The 23,465-nt window shown below is 51.3% G+C and overlaps 1 protein-coding gene across 1 annotated transcript; it reads left to right on the top strand.

Moving 5' to 3' along the window:
* Nucleotides 1-953: 953 nt before the first annotated feature.
* ZNF862 (zinc finger protein 862) lies at nucleotides 954-23,280 on the top strand. Its single transcript, XM_041002272.1, has 7 exons — nucleotides 954-1,051; nucleotides 2,372-3,042; nucleotides 3,723-4,944; nucleotides 5,048-5,225; nucleotides 14,537-14,644; nucleotides 15,397-17,514; nucleotides 19,595-23,280. Exons 3-7 carry the CDS (start codon nucleotides 4,891-4,893, stop codon nucleotides 19,750-19,752), a joined length of 2,616 nt encoding a protein of 871 aa, XP_040858206.1. The 5' UTR covers nucleotides 954-1,051; nucleotides 2,372-3,042; nucleotides 3,723-4,890; the 3' UTR covers nucleotides 19,753-23,280.
* Nucleotides 23,281-23,465: the final 185 nt, after the last annotated feature.

Here is a 23,465-nt window from a genome sequence, read left to right as displayed (position 1 = left end):
GTAGCTCCTGCCGATTGCAGTTTGATAACCACTTACCACACCTTGCTTGTCTCGTTTTAGCCGTGCAGTGGTAGGAAACATCCTACCATTAGCCATGTAAGGCCTGCGAAATCGTTTGGTCTGGCCCTGCCAAGGCAACCACAGGTGGGGCTTAAAATTCAATAATATAACAGGCTCATTTTCCAGTTGATAATTTTGCACTGCCTCCAAATGATGTTATAAATATTCAAATGGCCCTTGGCAGAATGAAAGCTCTCGCCTCTACACAGGAGGACCAGTCTTCAGCTTTCTGTGGGTGGAGGAATCAGAGCTGTGATGGGGCTTCCTCCTGTGTGAGCTGCAAAATATTTTAAAATCACTGATTCTTCTAAAGCGGAAGTTGCAGTGTGGCAACTACGGGTCCAATTTGGCTCACAGAGTGGAGTTTGGCTTGTTTTACCTGACTTTTTGGTTTTTTTACTTTTGCTGCTTTTGTTTGGTTTCTTAAAAATATTGAAGTAAGCTACCGATACTCAACCATTGGGAATTTTCACATATAAAACATGGGTTTCTGGCTTCTCCTGAAGAATGGGGCAGTGTGTCAGCCCTGACTCATGTTCCACATGGCAGCCTTACCAAGCTGAGGAGCCACTGTTCCCTGAATACAGGATCAAAGTCTCCAGGTTGCCAGAGTCCCCAGGCCTGGCTGTGTACCCTCACTTCCATGCCTGGCCTCCATCATCATTTGCACTTATGGTCTCTTGTGTGACCCAGGTGCTCACAGACCTTTTAACCATGCTTACACCCTCCACTGGATTCTCCCAGGGGTCACAGGTACCCGAGTTTCTAAGCACTCCGATTCCTGCTTTCCTCCCATTGGTTTACAGTACTGAGAAGTCTCTGAGCACTTCTCAGCAGAGCCACCTGGAACACAGCCTCATCCAGCTTTCCCTCGTCCCTGATCCAGGACCAACTGCTGCCAACCCCGAGCTGCTCTGTAAATTTGAGCAGGAGCCAGAGCCATGGCTTGAAGATATCCAGGGCCAGAGGAGCCTTCTAGAGCATCACCCAGGTGAGTGTGGCCCTGCACCTGGAGGCAGAGCTCAGCCGGCAAGGGACCCCACTGCTGGTCTCAGCCTCCCTGTGTTCTGTCCGTGTGTGCAGTCGGTGCTGCTCTTCCCAGAACATACCTGCTTGCTCCCCTGCATCCCCGTATCATTCTACAACGTCTCATCTGCCTTTCTTGATTTCTGCCCAAGAGCAGACACTTAGCTCTGTGTGTTCCAAGAAGGCTTGTCGCAATTTACTACTGTATTCTCTGTGTCTAGAACAATGCCGGCACACAGTCATTGCACAGTAGACTGTGAATGAGCCAAGAGCCTCCTGCTTAGTGTAGGGATTTGTCCTCCTTGAGTTCTCCTGCTCAGGACCAGCTTGGCTGGAGCCGGGCCACATGGCAGCTCCTCACTGCATGACGGCCAAGTTGACCCAGCCACTGCTGTGTGTAGACGGAATCACACGAGCTTCCTCTCCCGCATGACTTCTCTCCGATGGACTAGAAGGAACCCACAGTAAAGTGCTGTGGAGACTGATATCTTTGGCCTCATATCTTCTCTGTTGGTTCTTCATTTTGAGCCTATTAACTCTGTGTGTGCCTTGGCCCATGGGCACAGGGACTTTACTAAAGTTGCTAGAAATGGCCCCACGGGAGTTACACACATACGCAGTGTGTTTATCTAAAGGGTGAAGAAACTTTTGATTTGAAGAAGAAAAATCTTAATAAGGTCCTGAGCAATTTTTAACTTTTTAAAGTATTTGATGTAAGAGAAGAATTCAATTTGAGTTTGTCTTGAAGACTGGCTCAGTGTCACTGAAAAGTAGAAGGAGCTCGAGGAGGTCTAAGGCCCCAGATACCCAGGAGACAGGTAGCTCCCTTCTCCTGAAGGGACTTCAGCAAAATGTGGGTGCCGCTCTCTGCGAGGCTTCCTCCAGAAGGTTTGTGCTGAGCAAGGACAGCGTCCAGGGGCCTTAACGAGCTTTTCAACCTTGTGCTGTATGGCCTTCATGCATTATCTGTAACGAACTTGTGAACCCCTCAACACTGATGTTAGGTTGCACAAATCACGTTGCAGAGAGGTCCTTTTGGCCAGATAGCTGCAAACTTGTACAAGGAGAGAGAGAAAACGAGAGAGTGAGAGTTTATGTACAGTCCTCTCTCTATATGAGGTAAGATGGGCCTTGGGAGCCAGGAGGACTGAAAGAAGAGAATTGGGAGAGAGGCTGGACCCTGTCGGCAAGGAGTGTCCTCTGCCACCCTTTGCGTTTGAGGGAGCTGCGAGCCTCTGTCTGTAGGACTCCAGAACAAATTCCACCTTTTTCTTTTTCCTTACAGGAAAAATCCAGACGGGCTGTCTGGAAGGAACAGACGTGGAGAGTACTGCCAAGGAGAGTGGGCAGTGCCTGCCGCCCCAGGAGAGGGCCTGCCTTACCCACTGCAGTGCAGAGGGAGACTGGGCAGGAAGAAGCAAGAAGCCCCTGAGGCCCCGATCGATCCAGAAGTCTTGGTTTACGCAGTTTCCCTGGCTGACCATGAACGTGGAGCAGACGGCTCTGTTCTGCTCAGCTTGCCGAGAGTATCCATCCGCCAGGGACAAGCGATCGCGGTTAATAGAAGGTTACACGGGACCCTTCAAGGTGGAGACGCTCAAATACCACGCCAAGAGCAAAGCCCACCTGCTCTGTGTCAACGCCTTGGCCGCCAAGGACCCCACCTGGGCAGCCCGTTTCCAGAGCATCCGAGACGCTTCTGGAGACGGCCTAGCCAGCCCCGAGCACCTCTCCAGTGCGGATTATCCCGTGTTCTGCCCGTTGGGGCCTCTGGAAGACCTCGAAAGCATGACGGAACTCCTGCCCAGCTCGAAAGCAGAACTGGAGGAGCCCGGGGAGAATGGAGCAATGCCTGGGTTATATATAGACTGCGTTAAAGACCTGGAGCCAAAAGAAATCTCCGACCATACCAACAGCTCCTCAGATACTAACATTGCTGTTGAATTCTGCAGTCAGGTAATGATGGAGGACGATGATGAAAAACAGCAATAACAGTGATACTCGTGACTCATTTAATGTAATCATAAGCTAACCTGCTTCTAATATACTAGGCAGTGCTTTAAGTACTTTGCATGCATCATCTCATTGAATTCAGGCAACAGCTCTATTATCACCCTTCTTCTCAGCTAACGACATGTAATTAATAGGACAGAGCATTTACTTTCTGATATAAAGGGTTACACCTAAATGCCAAAGAATTAGAAAACCCCAAAATAGTCGACAAGTACAAAACAATTTTAGAACTCTTAACTGAAGGTGGTTTTTGTTTTTTTTAAGATTTATTTGATTCTTATTGGAAAGGCAGATATACAGGCAGAAGGAGAGGCAGAGAGAAAGGTCTTCCATCTGCTGGTTCATTCCCCAAGTGGCCACACACCAGAGCTGAGCCTATCCAAAGCCAGGAGCCAGGAGCTTCCTCTGGGTCTCCCACACGTGAGCAGAGTCACACGGCTTTGGGTCATCTTCTACTGCTTTCCCAGGCCACAAGCAGGGAGCTGGATGGGAAGTGGAGCCGTTGGAATATGAACCAGCGCCCATATGGGATCTTAGTGGATGTAAGCTGAGGTTGTAGCCACTAGGCTATTGTTCCCTGCCCAAGGGTGTTTTTTTTGTTTTTGTTTAATTTTTAATTTTAGCTTGAACTTTGGAGTGGCCTAGCACTTTTAAACCACAGAAGGTTTTCTCGTATGTGCTTGAGATCGTGTCTACCGTGGCTGTGCGGCTGCTGGACAAATGCTGTTAGACTCACCTTGGTGGGAGGAGACTGCGTCCCAGGTGGCTCTGCCGAGAGGTGCTCTGAGGCAGGTGTGCAGTCCGGGCGCTTCTGCCGACCAGGCTGGACTCCAGCCCCAGCCCTTGATCTCCCCCTTCCCCACCTTGGTGATCAGCTGGGGCTTCCCTCCTGCTCCCACTGCACTTCCAGCTGTGCTGGAGCCTAAAGCCGCTGACTGCAGGCTGATCTTATAATTAACTAGATGTTTGGGGAGTTGGTACCGCTCCTGCCCGGGTCTGTTTTCTGTTATAGCGGAACACTTGAGATGGAGGCAGTTCATCAGGAAAGAAGTCCTTTTGTGACTGGTGGTTCCGGAAGCCAGGAAGCCCCAAGGACAGAGCTCCCAGGAGGGTCCCGTGCTGCTGCAACTTGCAATGCACAGTGGAAGGGCACGTGAGCATATGCAGGAGAGGTGAACCCTGGGGAGACCTTGCTTGTATCCGTCGGATCTTGCAGGGACTAAGCCCATCTCACCCGTGAGGAACCAGCTCCCCTCCGAGTCATTGATCTTCCTTATCAACCTGATTGCCTCTCACAGGCTCCAGCTCCCCATGCCACCCCAGTGGCAATCACATTCCAGCATGAGTGTTACAGGGGAAGAACCGTGACCACACCAGCTGGGTTCACTGGGATCTCTATCTAGTGAAAAGCCTTCCCATACTGCATGTAAGTGGGATTTTACTACTGATCATTTTTAGTGCTGCCTCTGAGTCTGATGAGAAGCTATCAGTTAGTTGTTCTTTGTAAGTAGGCATTCGGAGTGAGATTGCAAAATCCAGAAAAACAGCAATGCTTGTTCCTCTTCATAATCCTTGAGTACCTCTTTGTATCAGAAGCTACTAAACACATCTAACCTTTAATCATCTGAAGTGCTCTGGCAGTGAGGCATGTGTCCGTCTGGCTCTTGAACATTCTAGTTCCTTCTTCCTCTGCCCCCTCTTCTTCCTTTCCATCCCGCTGGGAGGACTTGGCAGGCTGTGCTCAAGACAGATGCGTGGACAGCGTCGTTCCAGGGTGCAGTCAGAGGCTCCATGGAGGTGCCGGTTCTTCCCCAGGCAAGCCTGGGGTCTGACTGGGACCTGTCGGTGAGTGTCCCAGGACAAAGGGGTCCTAAGGAGGCCCCCGAAAGTCACCCCCCAGGCATCTGTCTCCCGAGACGTGCTGAGTGATTGCTGCTCTTTGTTGCAGGACCCTCCGGAAGAGGGGCTGTTGGAGGAGCTTCCGGTGGTCCTTGAGGAGCTTCCGGTGGTGTTTGAGGATGTGGCAGTGTATTTCACCCGGGAAGAGTGGGGCATGCTAGACAAGCGGCAGAAGGAGCTGTACAGAGACGTGATGCGGATGAATTATGAGCTGTTGGCCTCCCTGGGTAAAGATTCACATAGACTTTTTTTGTGCCGCCGCCATGTGACATGGGAAACCCACAGCGGCTGTGGCTTGTGGAGCTCTTTGCAGCTCTGTCCCCTCCCTGGGCACAGGAAGAGTGATGAGATCCTTCAGGTCCCAGAGCTCTCCCTGCTCTGCAGTACCGTTGTCAGTCCCTTCACCTGTCCCCCATCAACACTGACTGTGTACCTACTTCATGCCAGATGGGCACGAGGGAACTGAGGCGTCTACCTTTAAGAGGAGAACAGGCTTGTGGGAGAGACAGGTGTTTGGATAAAAAGTACAAAATAGTGTAAGCTTCCCTAAAAAGCTTCAGGAAGAGTGCCCTGGGCTGCTGAAGAGGGGTGAGCTTGCAGGGTGTTGGAGGAAGGATCTGTTCATTGTTGTCACTGAGGGTGAGCAAGGTTTAAAACCAAGTGGAGCAGGTGGAAGAAGGGCATCTGGACATGACCTAGGGAGGGAATGGCCTGGCCAGGCCGCCCCGGGGGTCTTCCCTCCCTGTGGGTGCAGCTCAGCCCCCTCCGTCTCACTCAGCTGGCCACAGGGCCTGGCAGCCTTTGGTGCGAGGACCCACAGATGTGGACTTGGAAAAGTTTGAAGGTATCTGTAATTATCACTGTCAGAAAAGCGTTCTCTTCTGCATCTCTTTCTTCTCTCTGCTTCTTCCTGGACAGCCCTCAGGTTCTTCTGCAGCATCAAAACCGAAGCCCAGGTTTTCATCCTATGACATTTGTGCTTGTCTGTCTTTGATGAGTGTGTCGTGACGGAAGGCTGTGGGACAAGCCACCTTCCCTAACAGGGATGCCAGTAGCCAGCTGGATCGTGACTTCTGCAGGACACTGGGGCACAGAGGACTTTCACAGAGCGCCGTGGCTGCTGTTGTGCAGAAAGGCAGCAGGAGCCAGGGAAGGCTCATGGGTGAAAGCACAGCCTGGGTTCCAGAGAGCTGGGGCTTCTTTTAAAGGAAACAGCAGCTCTGCTGCAGTGTGCGCTCAGGAGCCACTGCGGTCCGTTTTCGTGAAAAGAACATGTCAGTCAAGTGGCTGTTTGTGCCGACTGGGATGGGGTCCACCAGCTGTCATCCTTGAACCTGACCCCAGGTTAAAGAGCTTTTCATGCCTGAGATATTAAATCTTTCTAAGGAGCCTATAGACTGCTAACCAGGGCCTGGCAGAGGTGATCTGGGTGTTTAAAGGGGATTTTTTTGAAAGGGATCCAGTCCATAATGTGGATATAAAATGGTGTTAAAACAGTAGAAATTCTCTAATTGTTATTTTTATTTCAGCAAGTTTTTTTTTAAAGATTTATTTTTATTATTTTTTTATCAGAAAGGCAGATATACAGAGAGGAGAGACAGAGAGGAAGATCTTCCGTCCGATGATTCACTCCCCAAGTGAGCACAACGACTGATACTATGGCCGATCCGAAGCCAGGAGCCTCTTCCGGGTCTCCCACGCGGGTGCAGGGTCCCAAAGCCTTGGGCCGTCCTCGACTGCTTTCCCGGGCCACAGGCAGGGAGCTGGAAGGGAAGCAGGGCTGCCGGGATAGAACCGGCGCCCACATGGGATCCCTGGCGTGCTAGGTGAGGACCTTTAACCACTTGCGCCACTGCGCCGGGCCCTATTTCAGCAAGTTTTTAAATCACATTTTAATCTCTCCCGTGACAATAGTTTGAAAATGAAATATTCTGCTTATTTTTTTTTTTTAAAGATTTATTTTTATTATTTTTTCATTGGAAAGGCGGATATACAGAGAGGAGAGACAGAGAGGAAGATCTTCCGTCCGATGATTCACTCCCCAAGTGAGCGCAACGGGCCGATGCTATGCCGATCCGAAGCCAGGAGCCTCTTCCGGGTCTCCCACACGGGTGCAGGGTCCCAAAGCTTTGGGCCGTCCTCAACTGCTTTCCCAGGCCACAAGCAGGGAGCTGGAAGGGAAGCGGGGCTGCCGGGATTAGAACCGGCGCCCATATGGGATCCCGGGCGTGCAAGGCGAGGACTTAACCACTTGCGCCACCGCGCCGGGCCCAATTCTGCTTATTTTTTATAAGCTGTATTTATTTTTGTAAGCGGAAGTCCTTAGTCTGCACTCAGTTTGTTTAAAAAAAAAAAACAAAACGAACTTATAATTCTTAAATCCAAGAAAAGCCTTTACAATTTTTCCATCCATTTATTAGTATCTCTTATATTTTATGTCAAAATTTTGTGCTTTGCCTATACAGATGTTACAGGAATCCTGTCTGTTTCCTTTCTGGAAAGATCCTACATCTGAACCAGTCCAAGTGGGGTTGGCTGTTGACAAGCGTCTGTCAGGTGCTGGTCTGTTGCTGAGCGTCTCACCTACCCTTCTGTCCCGTCCCTAAGCCACTCCTCCAAGTAGGGACTAGTTCCCCCTTCCCTCTGTTATTTAGCTAGTGATGCAATGACTCTTCCGTATTCTGTCCAGTAAAATCCCTGCTATCTAAATGTTTGTTACTAATCGGACTCCTCTTCTTTTTGTTTCAAGATTTGTGCTGTTCCTGTTGCTGATACTAAAATAGAGCAACAAGTCGGAGGCTATTTAAAAGCTCCAATAATATGCAAATTAAAAAGCAGGGAGTCTTTTTTTCCTGCCCTTATTCTGCAATTCTTCAAGATGACTCATAGTTTGGTCTGGCTCCCTCAGACCTTCTCTATATGTAGGCCGCTGTTAGCTCTGTTGTCTCAGTAGGAACCGGATGGAGGGGAGATTGACTGCTCGGGGTTGGTCAGGTTGTGGCACTCCAGCTTAGCACAGGCTTGGGCCTCTTTGTTGCTCTCTGACTCTGTTCCATGTATCAGTGTGTTCATGCTGTAGGTTTCCTTTTGCTCTAACCATTGGAGGAAATCCAGCTAATTCTCTCATGACTTTTTTTTTTTAAGATTTATTTATTTATTGGAAAGTCAGATATACAGAGAGGAGGAGAGACAGAGAGGAAGATCTTCCATCTGATGATTCACTCCCCAAGTAAGTGCAATGGCCGATGCTGTGCCAATCCAAAGCCAGGAGCCAGGAACTTCTTCCAGGTCTCCCACGCAGATGCAGGGTCGCAAAGCTTTGGGCCATCCTCGACTGCTTTCCCAGGTCACAAGCAGGGAGCTGGATGGGAAGTGGGGCTGCCGGGATTAGAACTGGCGCCCATATGGGATCCTGGCGCATTCAAGGCGAGGACTTTAGCCACTAGGCCACACTGCCAGGACCCTCTCATGACTTTTTAAAGATTGAATTATTTTTATTAGGCAAATCTACAGAGAGAAGGCAAGACAGAGAGAAAGATCTTACATTCACTGGTTCACTCATCAAGTGGCTGCAGTGGCTGGAGCTGAGCTGATCAGAAGCCAGGTGCCTCTTCCAGGTCTCCCATATCTCCCACTGTTTCTTTTTACCAGGGTTTAAAACTGAAAATGCAGAGATACAACTGAAAAAAAAAAAATCTTGAAAAGATCTGTACCTGTTTTTAAAAAGATAGTCTCAATTGGACGCAGAAAGATTTGATATTAGTTTCTGGAAGTAACATTGCATAGATGAAGCTTGTGAACAGATGTGTTTCTAGATGATATCTGCTTATCTAGTACATTTGCCTTGACTTTGCCAGGTGTCTTACCAAGAGGCTGGAATTGGGGAGGACGATTTTGGTTGTGCGGAAAAGGAAGATGGCTTGGTTCTAGTTCTGATGTGTTCCATTTCATCCGTTCTGACTTTTCTTTATTTTTGTGTTTCAGAACTCTGCTTCCAGGCTTTATTCATGTTCAGTATGGTCTCTTGCTTCCCCTCAAAAAGGATCTAGAAGTCCCAGGGACATTACACCATGAGAGAGTAATTCTTGCGGGTAACAGAAACAGACACGTCAGCAAAGGGAGAGTGGGTGGCTTCTGTTCTGGTTAGTAAAGGTATCATTGTGGGCTGAGTGTTCCTGTCGCTTCTGTCAGGTGGACAGGGAAAGTCCTTAACTTCAGACAGCTCACATAGCAGGAGCAAGAAGCTGTAACACTAAATGGAAGCCAAAATTGAGCAGGAAGGCCTGGAAGAGAGATTTTACTCAGGGGATGTCCAGGAGGCAGGCTTCTCCACGGCAGGTGTACTAGAGTTCCTTGTCACTGCAGTGAAGTACCAGGCACAAGCTACTTCCAGAGGAAACAGGTTCATTCAACTCACAGTCCTGGAAGGCTAAAGACCAAGCCTGGGCAGCCCTGTGGTCAGGACCTGACAATAATGAATAGTGTCATGTTGTAGTGGAAATAAGTGAATGACCAAGTAGTCACATTGCCAGACAAGCAAAGAAGGGAGGAGTCAGGCTTGTTGTTTCCTCTGGAAAGATTTTTTTGTTTGAAAGGTGGAGTGACAAAAAGCAAAGATCTCCCATCCACTTGTTCCCTCTCCGAAGGGTTACAAAAGCCAAGGCTGGTGCAGACTGAAGCCAAGAGCTTAGAACTCCATCCAGGTCTTTCTTCTTAAGAGTTACTTATTTATTGAAAGGACACATTTACAGAGCAAAGACAGAGAGATCTTCCATCTGCTGGTTCACTCCCCAAATGACCACAACAGCCATAGCTGAGCTGATCCAAAACCAGGAGCCAGCAGCCTCTTCTGGGTCTTCCACATGGGTGCACAGTCCCAAGGTTTTGAGCCATCCTTCACTGCTTTCCCAGGTCACAAGCAGGGAGCTGGATGGGAAAGTGGAACAGCTGAAACTTGAACCAGTGCCCTATATGAGATGCTGTCACCACAGGTGGAAGATTAATTTGCTGCATTGCACTGGCTCTTTTATTTTTTAAAGATGTACCAATTATTCAAAAGGCCAAATGACAGGGAAAGAGAGAGAGATCTTCTATCCCTTAGTTTATTTCCCAAACACCTGTGACAGCCAGGGCTGGGCCAGGGCCCAAGAGCTTGGACCATCTTCCACTACTGTCCCAGCACATTAGCAGGAGCCTAGGTTTTGAAATCAGAGCAGCCAGCACTCGAACTGGTGCTGCAGTGTGGAATGCCAGCATTGCACTCAGCAGCCTAACCCTCTGTGCTGTAATACTGCCTCCATTTCAGGCCGTCCAGGCTAGAGGCAGTGCCAGTCAGGTCCACCCTTACCTGGAGGCTTTAGGGGACAGTCACCCTAAGGTCAGGGAGGGTGCCGGGGAGAATCCAGTTTCTGTGGCCGTAGAACTGAGGGTGCTGTTGGCCCACAGTCAGTCTCAGGTGCCGGATACTGCTCCCGGGTCCCTCCTCAGGCGAGCAGCAGGGCCCCAAGTCATCTTGTCCTTAGAAGCCCTGGTATCTGTACCTACTCCAAGACCCAGAGCTCAATGGGTGTTAAACCCTTGTTCATCAAAGCCTGCCCCTGGGTCTTGGCTTGTAAAGGGCGTTTGTGGTGAGGTCAGATCCACCATGCAGATGGCCTTCCTGTGCCACTTCGTGTGAGACCACAGGAGTGACATGTCATCATGTTCACAAATTTCACTTTCACTCCGAGGGGCGGGATTAGGCAAGGGTGAGTGTCCTATAGGCTGTTGGAATCCTGCCTGCCACCTATGAAAATGTCCTTGGATAATACGGAGTCTTTAAGGATAAGAAGTATGAAAACGGTTTTCTCTCAAACTGTTCAGAAAACCATGCATGTTCGCATCCGATACATACATGCAGAAAGAAGCTGTGTGTGCATGAGCTCTTCGATGTGATAAGGCAAACGGGGTCCAGTGTGAGTGGTTGAACATCCTTGTACTGTCACTGAGACCCTTCTGTAGGCTTGGGATTGTAGGTTTACAAAATGCAGCAGAAGAAAAAAGTTAGGAGACAGAAGTCCAGTCGTTGTGTACCAGTGAAATATCCGGTCTTCACTGAACTCAGAAGAGGAACCTTGCCTTCTCCGCATGAGTCGGCTTCAGATCTAGAATCTGGAATCACACAGCAGGGAGAAGGGGCTCTTCTCCCCCCAGCCCCTACATGTTTGAGGATTTCTGGTGCAGAGTCAATAGGAACAGGATGCTGAGTAGATGGTTGAGACCTGCGGGAAGGTTTCACCTGGTAGCCGTGTAACACTGATAGTGGCTGCTCACAGCTGTGTTAGTTCAAGGCTGATTCTTCTGGGGTGTGTGTGGGCGGGGAGAGGGGGTTCTGCAGTCCTCACCAGGAATTCCAAAGAATCACTGTCTTCTTTGGCAACCTGCCCCATAGGGGCTTCCCTTACGAGGCAGGGTGTTACCTGCAGACAGCCATCACAGAGAATTCCTTCGGGGTAAGCCTATTGTTCCCTGCATGACCCGCACATCTGGACAAAACACACAGCATGCATTCCAGGCCTGGAATCCTGACCAGCTGCTCAGATCCTGGGAATACCAGTCAGGATTTGGTTCCTAGGAAGCAGAAGGCTAAAGAGCTCATCCCACCTGTTCCCACAGTAGCGGGACAACTCTTTCCAGAAACCTCTCAAACGCCCACCCTCCCATCCTTGTCTGGCTCAGCTCTGGCCTCCCTCTTGGCATCAGCTTTCAGGTGCCCCCCTCCAGGTGGTGCTTCAGAAGTCTTGCTTTGGAATGGCGGCAGGGCTGGGGGGCTCATTGGCATCTACTTTTTTTTTTGAATCTTCAGCCCCCCCAAAAAAAACGTCATCACACCGAAATACCCTGTGGCACATTTTCAGTGCTCTTCCTGATTGATTGATTTTTAGATATTATCTATTGATTCCTACTGTGGAAGATGAAGATATGGCCTCTTACCTCACCCCAGGCCCCACTTCTCTTCCTCCCAGGAAGAGAACAGGTGTAGCACACTTTTTGGTTTAATCAATGCCAGTTACTTGTCTGATTATGATTAATTATTCACTACTGGACAACGTGCTACATAATATTTCCTTCTTTGTAGGATTCTTTTCCTTGGGATTGGTTTCTGTTGCTTTCTTGAATTTCGGTTTTGCTGACTTTCTGTACTCTCAGCAGCTCTTCCCACACTGCCAGGGGAATTATGAAACTGCTCTTTTCATAGGTCTATCATCTTGTGATCAGTTAGTTCTGTCCTTTTCCTGGAAGTTCCTTTATCAGACCTGCCCTCCTCCAGGCCTGCTGTACAACAGGGACCTCAGATCTCCCCCATCTCACCCCTACTTCCTTATCTAGCCCTTTTAAAGATTTATGTATTTTTATTTGAAAGGCAGATTCCTACAGAGAGACAAGGAGAAAGGGGTCTTCTGTCTTCCGGTTCACTTCCCAAGTGACTCCTAGGACCAGAGCTGAGTTGATCCAAAGCTGAGAACCAGGAGCCTCTTCCAGGCCTCCCACGTGAGTGCAGGGGCCCAAGGCCTCAGGCCATTTGCTTCCACTTTTCCGGGCCATAAGCTGGATGGCAAGTGGAGCACCCAGTACACAAATCAATGCCTCTATGGAATGTGGGCACTTGTAGGTAGAAGATTAGCCCGCTACATCACTGTATCAGCCCATTATGGGGTTGTTTGTTTGTTTGTTTTGTTTTTAATTGAAAGAATTAGAGACTGAGAGAGAACAGGCTCCTCCTTCTGCTGGTTCACTCCCCAAATGGCTGCTATCGCCAGAGCTGAGCCAACTTGAAGCTGTAAGCCGAGAGCTTCTTCTGGTTCTCCCATGTGAGTGCAGGGATCCAAGCACTTGGACCTTCCTCTGCTGCTTTCCCAGGCCATGAACAGAGAGCTGTATCTGAAGTGGAGCAGCTGGGCTTGAACTGGTTCTGGTATGGGATGCCAGCACTATAGGTGTTAGCTTACTATGCCAACATGCCAGTCACTGTTGTGACTTCTCTTTCTGGAGGTAGCAGTCGTTGTTTTGCTCCCTGTAACCTCTCATTGTTCCAGGTTTGTTTTTCAACTTGAGGCAGTCACTCCCTTTCATCATAGAGGTGTCTTACACGGTTATCTCTGGAGTTGTTCCTAGTCAAGCGTCAAACTTCACAACCCTGGCTGGCGGCTCTGCCTTGTAGGGGCTCTTCACAGGGTGGGCTTCCCTGGACGGGGAGAAGCCATGAGCCTGGAGGTCTCATGGAAGAGCCTGCAGAAGGCCCATAGGACTTCCGATGGTGAGAGGAGAGGGCCGTTCCACAGTTTCTGCAGTTTAGACCAGCTTGCTTCTCTTCGTGTCACTGCTGGAGGCATCTGCTGTGCAGCTCTGTGAGTTCTTCTCTTTTTATCTCCTCTCTCCCAAAAATGTGTTAGCGTTTCTACCCCAACATTTTCTTGGACTTGTCTATTGTTACTCCTTTGCTGTCTTTTTTTAGATGTTTTAACAAAGATGTATCTGTTCAATCTACCACACTTTAATCATTTACTTATTCGTTTTTTATTAGTAGTGTGTAGACACATGCAGATAATAAGTATAAATATTTTCAAATGATCCGAAAGATGAACGCTCAGTCTCCCTTTTACCTTGCCTTCACTCCCTCCCCAGAAGCACCAAGTTACCAGCTGTACTGTCCTTCCACCCAAACACGTACAAAGGCATGGAAAGAGATAGTGAGGGGTTTTTATTGTAAATAAAGGAAGCAATACCTTTGCACATCCCTGTAAAACATTCATATTCTGAGTAGAAGTTGCAAGTCTCCTTCCATCAGATTTCAGATTTTTTTTAAAGATTTATTTATTTTCTTGCAAAGTCAGATATACAGAGAGGAGGAGAGACAAAGAGGAAGATCTTCCTTCCGATGGCTCACTCCCCAACTGACCTCAGCGGCTGGTGCTGAGCTGATCTGAAGCCAGGAACTCTTCTGGGTCTCCCACATGGGTGCAGGTTCCCAAGGCTTTGGGCGGTCTTCAACTGCTTTCCCAGGCCACAAACGGGGAGCTGGATGGGAAGCAGGGCTGCTGGGATTAGAACCGGCAGCCATATGGGATCCTGGCGTGTTCAAGGCGAAGACTTTAGCCACTAGGCAACCACATTGAGCCCAGATTTCAGATTTTATTACCAAATCACCCATGTCCCTGGTCAGCTGGCACGGGGCTGTTGTGGACGGCACCTTCTGCTTCTGTGTGGCTTCCTTTTTCATCCCAGCCTTCTCTGTACCGCAGCCCTATCCTTCATCTCTTCCTGTTTTGATCACCCCCGCATCCCGGCAAGGGTGCCTTTTGCTAGCTCATGGCTCCCTGGCTGGGCCTTGGAGCTGAGGAAGTGATCCCTTCTGGCCCGGAGCCAGGCTGGATGGTTGTGCATACAGTGTGCTGCAGAGTGCCTAGGTTCTGGGGAAGCACGGCATGTCTGGCTCGAGCGGGCTGTTTCACCTGCTGGCCAAGAGCAGTGACAATGCCACCACTCTTCATCCCTCCAGCAGAGCCTGTTGGCGCCAAGCCTGACCTGATCTCCAAGCTGGAACGGAGAAGTCCACCATGGGTCAAGGACCTGAATGGACCCAAGTTGGGAAAAGACTGCCCTCTAGGTGAGTGTAGACCCACCAAGCGCTGAAGGGCAAATGCAGGGACCCATATAGTGATAGCAAGTCACAGGGCGTTAGCTCCGCCTTGCTTATCTTGGACCCACTGTGCATCAGGCCCTGAGTAGAAAAAGAGGAAAAAGAACCTCACCCTGCCTTCAGTGTCAAGGAGCTTGGGACACTCACGGGGACAGGACAGAAGAGCTGAGCAAGAGTGCAGATGGGAGCTGCGGCAGGGCTGACAGGAGACACATGCAGGATGCTCATGTGAAACCCGGTGGCCTCCCTCCTCCTTCTGTGGGTGTTCAGTGAAATCACTGCGAGAATTACGTAATAGCTAGTTGCTACCACGTGTGCTCCAGCACCAGGCTTCTTTCTAAGGCTCTTAAAGCCTACAAACGCTTAACCTCATTTCTCTCTGATCCTCACAAGAGGACCTGAGCCATCTGTTTATTCAGTGTGTCCATGGCAAAATCAAACTAAGATGAAGCTTGTCAGCATCTGGTGCCATGATTCCAGGGTCACCATCTGGACAGAGAAGGGAGACTGGCAAAAGACTGAACAGCAACTCATCAGGTGGGCTCTCAGAGGGGAGCATGGGCAAAAAGCTAAACCATGAGCCAAAGCCATCACAGAGAGAGATCACATTATCTCGGCTTTGCATGAGAGGCACTTGCTAAATTTGGTAGTGTCTTAGCTAACAGAAGACTGCAGAGTTTGGGGCAGCAAAATTAAGCACATTTTCATTTTCTCCAAAGGGAAAAAAAAAGTGGTGGTTACAGGAGAGGTAGACATGGAAACCTCAGCTGTGGAACCCGCATCGCTCCCTGCTCCTTCTGCGGAGACAAGTCCCTCCTATGACTGCAGTTCCAGCCTTTGTGAAGTGGGCACAGAGGGTCCCGGGAAGGTCAAGAGGACTTACCGCCCACGGTCCATTCAGAGGTCGTGGTTTGGGCAGTTCCCCTGGTTGGTCATTGACCCCAAAGAGCCCAAGCTGTTCTGCTCAGTCTGCAAGGAAAGACCCACTCTGCATGACAAATCGTCTCGGCTGGTCAGAGGTTACACGGGGCCTTTCAAAGTGGAGACGTTAAAATACCACGAGGTCAGCAAAGCACACAAGCTCTGCGTCAACACTGTTGAAATCAGAGACGACGCCCCGCAGCCTACCCTGGTCCCAGAGATCTCCAACGATCTCATGGCCAACATGGAGCACTTCTTCCACGCTGCCTACTCCATTGCTTACCACTCGAGGCCCTTGAATGACTTTGAGAAGATCCTGCAGCTTCTGCAGAACACTGGGACTGTGATCTTAGGCAAGTACCGAAACCGCACTGCCTGCACACAGTTCATCAAGTACATCTCTGAGACGCTCAAGAAGGAGATTCTCCATGACATCCGCAAGTCTCCCTGCATGAGCGTGCTGCTGGACAGCTCCACGGACACCTCAGACCAGGCCTGTGTGGGCATTTACATCCGCTACTTGAAGCAGGTAGAGGTGAAAGAGTCCTACATCACGCTGGCCCCCGTCCACATTGAGACCGTGGATGGATATTTCGAGACCGTCGTTTCTGCGCTGGACGAGCTGGACATCCCTTTCCGGAAGCCTGGCTGGATGGTGGGCCTGGGAACCGACGGCTCCGCCATGCTGAGCTGCAAAGGAGGCCTTGTGGAGAGGTTCCAGGAGATCATCCCCCAGCTGCTGCCTGTCCACTGTGTGGCCCACCGGCTGCACCTGGCCGTGGTGGACGCTTGTGGCAGCATCGATCTGGTGAGGAAGTGCGACAGGCACATCCGGACTGTCTTCAAGTTTTATCAGTCCTCAAACAAAAGGCTGAGTGAGCTTCAGGCAGGAGCCACTGCCCTGGAGCAGGAGATCATCCGCCTCAAGGACCTGAATGCTGTCAGGTGGGTGGCCAGCAAGAGGCGCACACTGAATGCGTTTATCACCAGCTGGCCCGCCCTGGCTAGGCACCTGCAGGGCGTGGCAGATGCTGGGGGCCCGAATGGACAGAGGGCCAGGGGCATGCTGAAGCTGATGAAGGGCTTCCATTTCATCAAGTTCTGTCACTTTCTTTTGGACTTCCTGAACATCTATAGGCCCTTGTCTGAGGTGTGCCAGAAAGAGAACGTGCTGATTACAGAGGTGAACGCGACGCTGTCACAGGCCTATGTGGCACTGGAGACCCTCCGTGAGGAGGCAGGGCCCCAGGAGGAGGAGTTTAATGCCAACTTCAGGGACGACCAACTGCATGGCATCTTCCTCCAAAGAGTGGAGATGGCAGAGCAGCGGTTCCAGACAGACCGGGAGAGAACGATCCTGATCGGGCTACAATACCTGCAGCAAAGGTTTGACACAGAGCGGCCCCTGCAGCTCAAGAACATGGAGGTGTTTGACACCACGGCCTGGCCAGCTGGGGTGGATCTGGCCAGTTTGGGGAATGATGATATTCTTGCCCTTGCCAAGTATTTCAGGCTCTCCCTTCCCACGGCGTACAGCGAGGATGCACTCCTGGAGGAGTGGCTGGACCTAAAAGCCATTGCCCAAAACCTCCCATTCTCCATGCTGTGCAAAAATGCCCTGGCCCAGCACCAGCGCTTCCCCTTGCTGAGCAAGCTCATGGCCGTGGTGTGCTGTGTGCCCATCTCCACCTCCTGCTGTGCACGGGGATTCAAGGTCATGAACCGGATCAGGACCGATGAGAGGACCAAGCTGTCCAATGAGGTGCTCAACACACTCATGATGACGGCAGTGAATGGCGTCGCCGTCGCAGAGTACAACCCCCAGCCCGCCATCCAGCACTGGTACCTGACCTCCTCAGGCCGCCGCTTCAACCACGTCAATGCCTGTGCCCAGGGGCCAGCCCGCTCCCGTGCCAGTGAGTACAGGCAGAGTGCACAGATGTGGGAAAATAATGAGAGGGGCAGATCTGTCCAGTCCCGTCCCGAGCAAGCATTCTGACCAGTCAACCCCAAAGAAAACACACCAGCCCGTGGTGCTGCAGGCTGACAGTGGTTTTCTTCCCTCCCTTCATTTATTTATTTATTTATTTTTTTGAAAGGCAGAGTTACAGAGAAAGAGCAAAAGACAGAGAGATCTACCATCCACCTGTTCACTCTCCACATGGCCAAAATAGCTATAGCTGGGTGGACTGGTTTGAGGCCTGGAGTTTCTTCCCTGTCTCCCACATGGGTACAAGAAACCAAGGACTTGGACCATCTTGTGCTGCTTCTCTAAGCACATTAGCAGGAGCTGGATTAGAAGTAGAGCAGCTGAACCTCAAACCAGTGCCCATATGGGATGCTGGCGCTGCGAGTAGAAAGGTAGCCTGCTGAGCCACAGTGCTAGCCCCTTCTTTTTTGAAGATTTATTTATTTTTATTGGAAAGGCAGATTACAGAGGGAAGGAGACACAGAGAGAAAGATCTTCTATCCATTGCTTCACTCCCTAAGTGGCCACAATGACTGGAACTGAGCCAGTCTGAAATGAGGAGCTTAGAACCTCCTCCTCTGGGTCTCCCACGTGGGTGCAGGGTCCCAAGGCTTTGGGCCGTCCTCCACTGCTCTCCCAGGCCACAAGCAGGGAGCTGGATGGGAAGTGATACTGCCAGGATTAGAACCAACACCCATCTGGGATCCTGAGGCATGCAAAGTAAGGACTTTAACTAGGCTACCGCACCAGGCCTGCCCCTTCTTTCTTAAAAATTTATTTATTTGGGGGCCAACACTGTGACATATAAGATTAGACTGCCACCTGCGGTGCCAGCATCCCATATGGGCATCTACTTTGGACTCCAGTACCCATGTAGGAAACCCAGAAGAAGCTCATGGCTTCCGATTTCAGTCTGCCCCAGTCCCAGCTGTTGCACTCATTTTGGGGAGTGAAACAGCTGATGAAGATTTCTGTGTAACCACCTTTCAAATAAACAGACAAATCATTTTAAAAATCATTTGAAAGAAGGACTTTTCTATCAAAGAAAAGAGGTATAGAAATAGAGAGAGGAGAGGTATAGAAATGGTTCTTCCCATCTGCCAGGTCTGGACCAGGCCAGAGCCAGGAGCCAGGAACTCCATACTGAGGTTCAAGTACTTGGATCATTTGCTGTTTTCCCAGACCCATTAGCAGGATCAGAAGTGGAGCAACGAAGACTTGAACCGGTGCTCTAATGTGGATTCCTGATGTCACGATCGGCAGCTTAACGTGCTGCACCATAACTCCGGCCCCAGCACTGGTTTCTCCTGCCATGTAACCATCTCCTGCACTCTGACTCCCTCTCCGTCCTGGCTGCTGGGCCTGACTTCATGAGCAGTGGCCCTGGGTCTCATGGTTGACTGAGTCTCTGCAGGAAGCAGGGTGGCCCTGGAACGAAGCTGGGCAATTTGGCGAAGACAGAAGACTCCTCCCCTGTGAGAGACAGGAAACCCAAGAGGGACGCTTTGGTGGATCTGTCCCCTAGGCACCTGCTGGGTGGGCTGTTCTCAGCATCCAGCGTCATGAGAAAAGGTGACATGAGGTGTGCCCTTGAGTAAGTTATCCTACCACAGGGTGGGGGACCTAGTACACATGAGGAACCAAGCAGACAGCACCCAGACTGTGGGCAGTGACGCCTCTTGCCCAGACAGACCTGCAGCTGGAGAACTGCCTGCTGTGGGGACCCGTGCTGTGTATGATGCGAGCTGTAGGAGCAATGCTGGCCCCTACCCAAGGATACCAGTAATAGCCAGTAACAGTTCCCGTCCCTCCCAGTTATAGCATCAGGGTGTCTCTAGGCATTGCCAGGCACCCCTCAGGGCAAGGGCCAGGGGACAGAGGCTGCCACCCCATCCTAGGGCACCAGCAAGGACTTCCCTGGCCTCTGTCTGGGCCGTGGTGCTGTCTTCACCAGACAGCCTGCAGGGACCAACCTAGCTATGGGCAGGCATTATTTACCCACTGTCACTCTCTTTTCTCCTATGCAGGTGCAGGACTCAACAAACAGGAGGCGGGCATGCGCTGTGCCAAGGGGTCTGTGACCCAGCAGCAGCTGCCTGTCATGCCCTCCAGGGAGTCAGAGGAGGTGCTGAAGGACTGTGTCCCAGAACCTCCGGGAGAGCCCTGTCCCCGCATGCCAGCCTAGGAGCCCCTGAGCCAGCCTGAGGAACTGCTCGTAGGACAGCCCTCTGCAGAATCAGGGCTGCCTCAGTTCTCCCTTTGCAGAGTCCCTCTGTAAAGACAGCAGAAGCCCCCACCCCCAAGAGGCAAGGTAATTGGGCGGTACACCTCCTGTTGACCTGGGCCCCTCCACAGGCACAACAGGACCCTCCGTGCACAGAGAAGCTGAAAAGGCTCTCATCTCAAGTTTGTTTCTGAGGCACAGCAGGAAGTGATCATGGAAGATTTCACCTTATGTCCTGGTGGCAAGAGGACATCTCCAAGTGGGAGAGACTGTTGGAGGTGGGAGCCTAACAGGGTATCCCAGCCCTCCAGGCACTCCTAGGGAATGCTCCAGAGAGGCCACCCCAGAGCCTTGGTGCAGGTGGCAGGAGGGAGGAAGGTCACTTTGTTAGGGCTACGAATAACCCTGCTGAAGGGACAGCTGATCTACCTGCAAGCATTCACGCAGGTCATCATGGTGGGTCTCTTGCCCTGGCTCCTATGGCAAATCTGGTGGGAAACCCTCATCACAGAGCATCTTGCCTTCCACCTGGGACCTGCCTTTAGGGTACCACAAGACACTTGGACAGAGAACCCAAGAAAGGTTATCTTCTCACAGCTCCTGGATGGGGGCGGAGCCGGTGCTTTTCCTAGAAGGAATACAGAGTGCCAGATCTTGGAGCCGTCGGACTTGACCTATAGCATGCCAGACCCATTTCCTTATGGGGTGTGTGGGGCCTTATCAGAAAGCCCTATTCCTCACACACCTTGCACGCTGCCTGTGTCTCCAGTGTCCGAGCCCTTTGGCCGGGCCTCTTCCCCAGGAGTTTGGCTATTCCAGCTGCTGGAAGTCCCTCAGATGCTGATGTCCAAGTACCTCACCGCCCCCCAGACCCACTGCTGGCTTTCCCTCCATTCCCATCAGCTCACTGGCACTTGGCCTTAATGTCTGCTCTCATCAGGGGTTTCTTTCTCAGGTTCCGCCTTTCCCCTGTGGCAGAACCTTGACATCTGATGGGTGCCACAGGCTTTGGAGCTGGAACTCTGGCAGGCACTTCTCTCCACGTGGCCTAAGTGGAGCACGGCTCTCCCCTGTGTAAATGGTCATGGGAGTTCAGGCCTGTGCCCAAGCCAGGGACTGTGGGCACAATTAGGTGGGATGGGACAGGGGTCGTAGTCCCCACCCCATCCACCCGGATCAGACTGCAGAGCCCTTCCAGCGATGGCACCCTTCTTGTCACAGCTTTCATCATATAAGAGCCCCTCTGAGTGAGCAGGTGGGCAGGTCCCTGCGCACCCCACACGTGCAGGCTCTGAGCACACCATCCAGTGCCTTCTGGGCTGCTCTGAGCAGGGCAACTGAAAATGTAATTTATCCTAGGTGTTTGCACTACTCACAGTTCCCAAGGGTGCCCCCTTTGCCAGCTCAAGGCAAGGAAGAAAGAAGAGGACCACTGTGCTCCCAGATCCCACAGTGGGGGTGTGGTGAGTGACCTTTGAGTAGTCTTGGGGCCCAGGTTGGCCCTGCATCCACAGGCTGCCTGCGTCTTAGAGCCCAAGGCCACAGAGCGCCTTGCTGGAGATAGCTCATGTGGGTGCGTGCGGCACTGCGAAGGGCACTGCGGCAGAAGGAGCAGGCCCTCTCCCCTGGCTCTTGCTGCCCCACCCATAGTCCTAACAGCACCCCCTCCTATGCAGCCTGGCTCCTCTCCCTTTCTGTTCCCGATGAACAGTGCCCACTGGGGCTGACGTTCCAAGTAGCCAGCTTTATAACTGACACATGGATTTTATAGCCATAGAGACGCCAGGTGGAGTGATGCACTGGGCCCCTGTCCTGATGAGGCACCTTACAGAGAGGAGCCTTGTCCAGCCCTGTGTTTCTTTGTCCTGCAAGGGGCAAGTACCTGCGGTGAACATGAGCCAGGTCCTTCATGGAAGTGTCCTTGTAGCCAAGAACTCCGATGGGCAACTGGCCCTGGACTGCCTCACCTGCAGTTTTAAAGATGTGCAAATAAGGTATTGCTGTTGTTTTTTAAGAAATCATGGTTGACTTTTCACCCTTTCCTATCTGAATAAAGCAGAGTTTATTTCAACAGGTGTCTGAACAAGAAGCAGGAGGGAGAAGCTGATTAAAACGAGCTGGATCATCCCCCTTCCAAGGGAGGCCATGGCCAAGGGCGGGGACAGCGGTGATGTTGTGTGTGTGTGTGTACACTTTTTGAGTGTCTTTTGGTTTCATTTCTCTCCCGTCCTTGTGAGTGAGTCAGTTTGGACCAGTGAAAATCAGAAGGCAGAGATGAGGTGCCAGCTGCCAAGAAAGTTGTAAGCAAATGCTGGGCTATCCTACGTTTGCTAAGCATCTCCTAAACAAGCCAAAATTCCAAGTTCAAATCCTCTACTTCCAGCAGTAGTTGACAGCTGCTGTGCCAGACCCGCCACTGGACAGAAGGTTCTCGAGGTCCCTTCTGGGGCCCTGGGCAGCTGTCTGGCATTAGTCTGACCTCACCATCAGGAGTGAGCAATGCTGTACAGAGGCTGAAGGTACCACCAGTTCTAGGGCTGAGGAGAACCAGTCTTATTTGACTGTGTATGTGACTTAAGGACACTAACATGACCAATAGAAGCCAAGGTGTAGCTAGGGGTGCTCCGTGTCAGAGTAGTCAGAAGTGCTTGAACTGGTGCCCACCCAGCCCAGAAGCTCTTCCAGGCTGGACCAGGGCAGCATCCCCTTATCTGCCCTTCCCAGGGCTTCCCCTTGGTGGATGAATCCTATGCTCAGAACATGGTGTCGTGGCGACCTTGCATTCATGCTGGGCATGTCTCTGCAGGGGCAGCAGCCAGGCAGTCTCTTGCTTCGCCTTTGCTAGAAATATCGGAGTTTGCACTGAGGCCCAAGAAGGTGATGTGCCCTGCCTCTTTTCCAAGAGCACCTGTGACACCCCCTGTGCACAGCTGCCAGGCTGGTGCTGTCAAGATGTGTCAACCTTCATTCTGTGGGTCAGCATGGCCTTCATTCCGGAAGCCTTTCCTGCACCCTTGTGGGCTCCTGCTGTGCTGGCCCTGGCCCAGGCTCTGGTTTTGCAGATGCTGCCTCTGAACACAGCTTGTGCTGCACCCAGCACCTGTGCACCTGCAGATGGAAAGATGGAAACCCAGAACTTTTTTTTTTTTTTTTTTGTCAAGGTCAGGACAGCCACTAGAGAGCCCCAGGAGAGTGGGCTTCTGCCTGGAACCCATCTGGCACACACCGCAGTGGTACTCCGGAGCGTCTGTCCTGCTGGAAGGACAGGAGACAGAGATGCTGGCCATGTTCTGGGCAGCAAAAGGCCTCTGGGCGATGGTAGTTTATGTTGCTAGTGGTCCTGAGCTGCAGGGACATGTGTCATGGCCGGAAGTGACTCTGCTTTTTGGTATACACATCTGCCCCATCTCCACAGGGATTTTGACATGCCTCCCAAGGTCCCCTTGGGTGAAAAACCCTTGCCACACCTGGGATACCTGAAGGGTCCCTCACCTGGCTAGGGCCACAGGTTCGGCACAGGTTGGCGGCTTTTCCAGTGGAATCTGAAAGACTTGAGCAGCCCTGGAAGTAACTCCAGCCTTGTGGTTTTCCCACTTCATGGAAGGCTGAGGAATCATTCTTGGGAGCCTCCCAGATTCTTCCTCAGGCCCCCCATCTTTGAAAAAACCAAACTG

The sequence above is a fragment of the Ochotona curzoniae genome, unplaced genomic scaffold (genome assembly GCF_017591425.1).
Source record: "Ochotona curzoniae isolate NIBS_2020 unplaced genomic scaffold, NIBS_Ocur_1.0 scaffold_2476, whole genome shotgun sequence".
In the NCBI taxonomy this organism is placed as follows: Eukaryota; Metazoa; Chordata; class Mammalia; order Lagomorpha; family Ochotonidae; genus Ochotona; species Ochotona curzoniae.
This window is presented reverse-complemented; position numbering and strand designations above follow the sequence as displayed.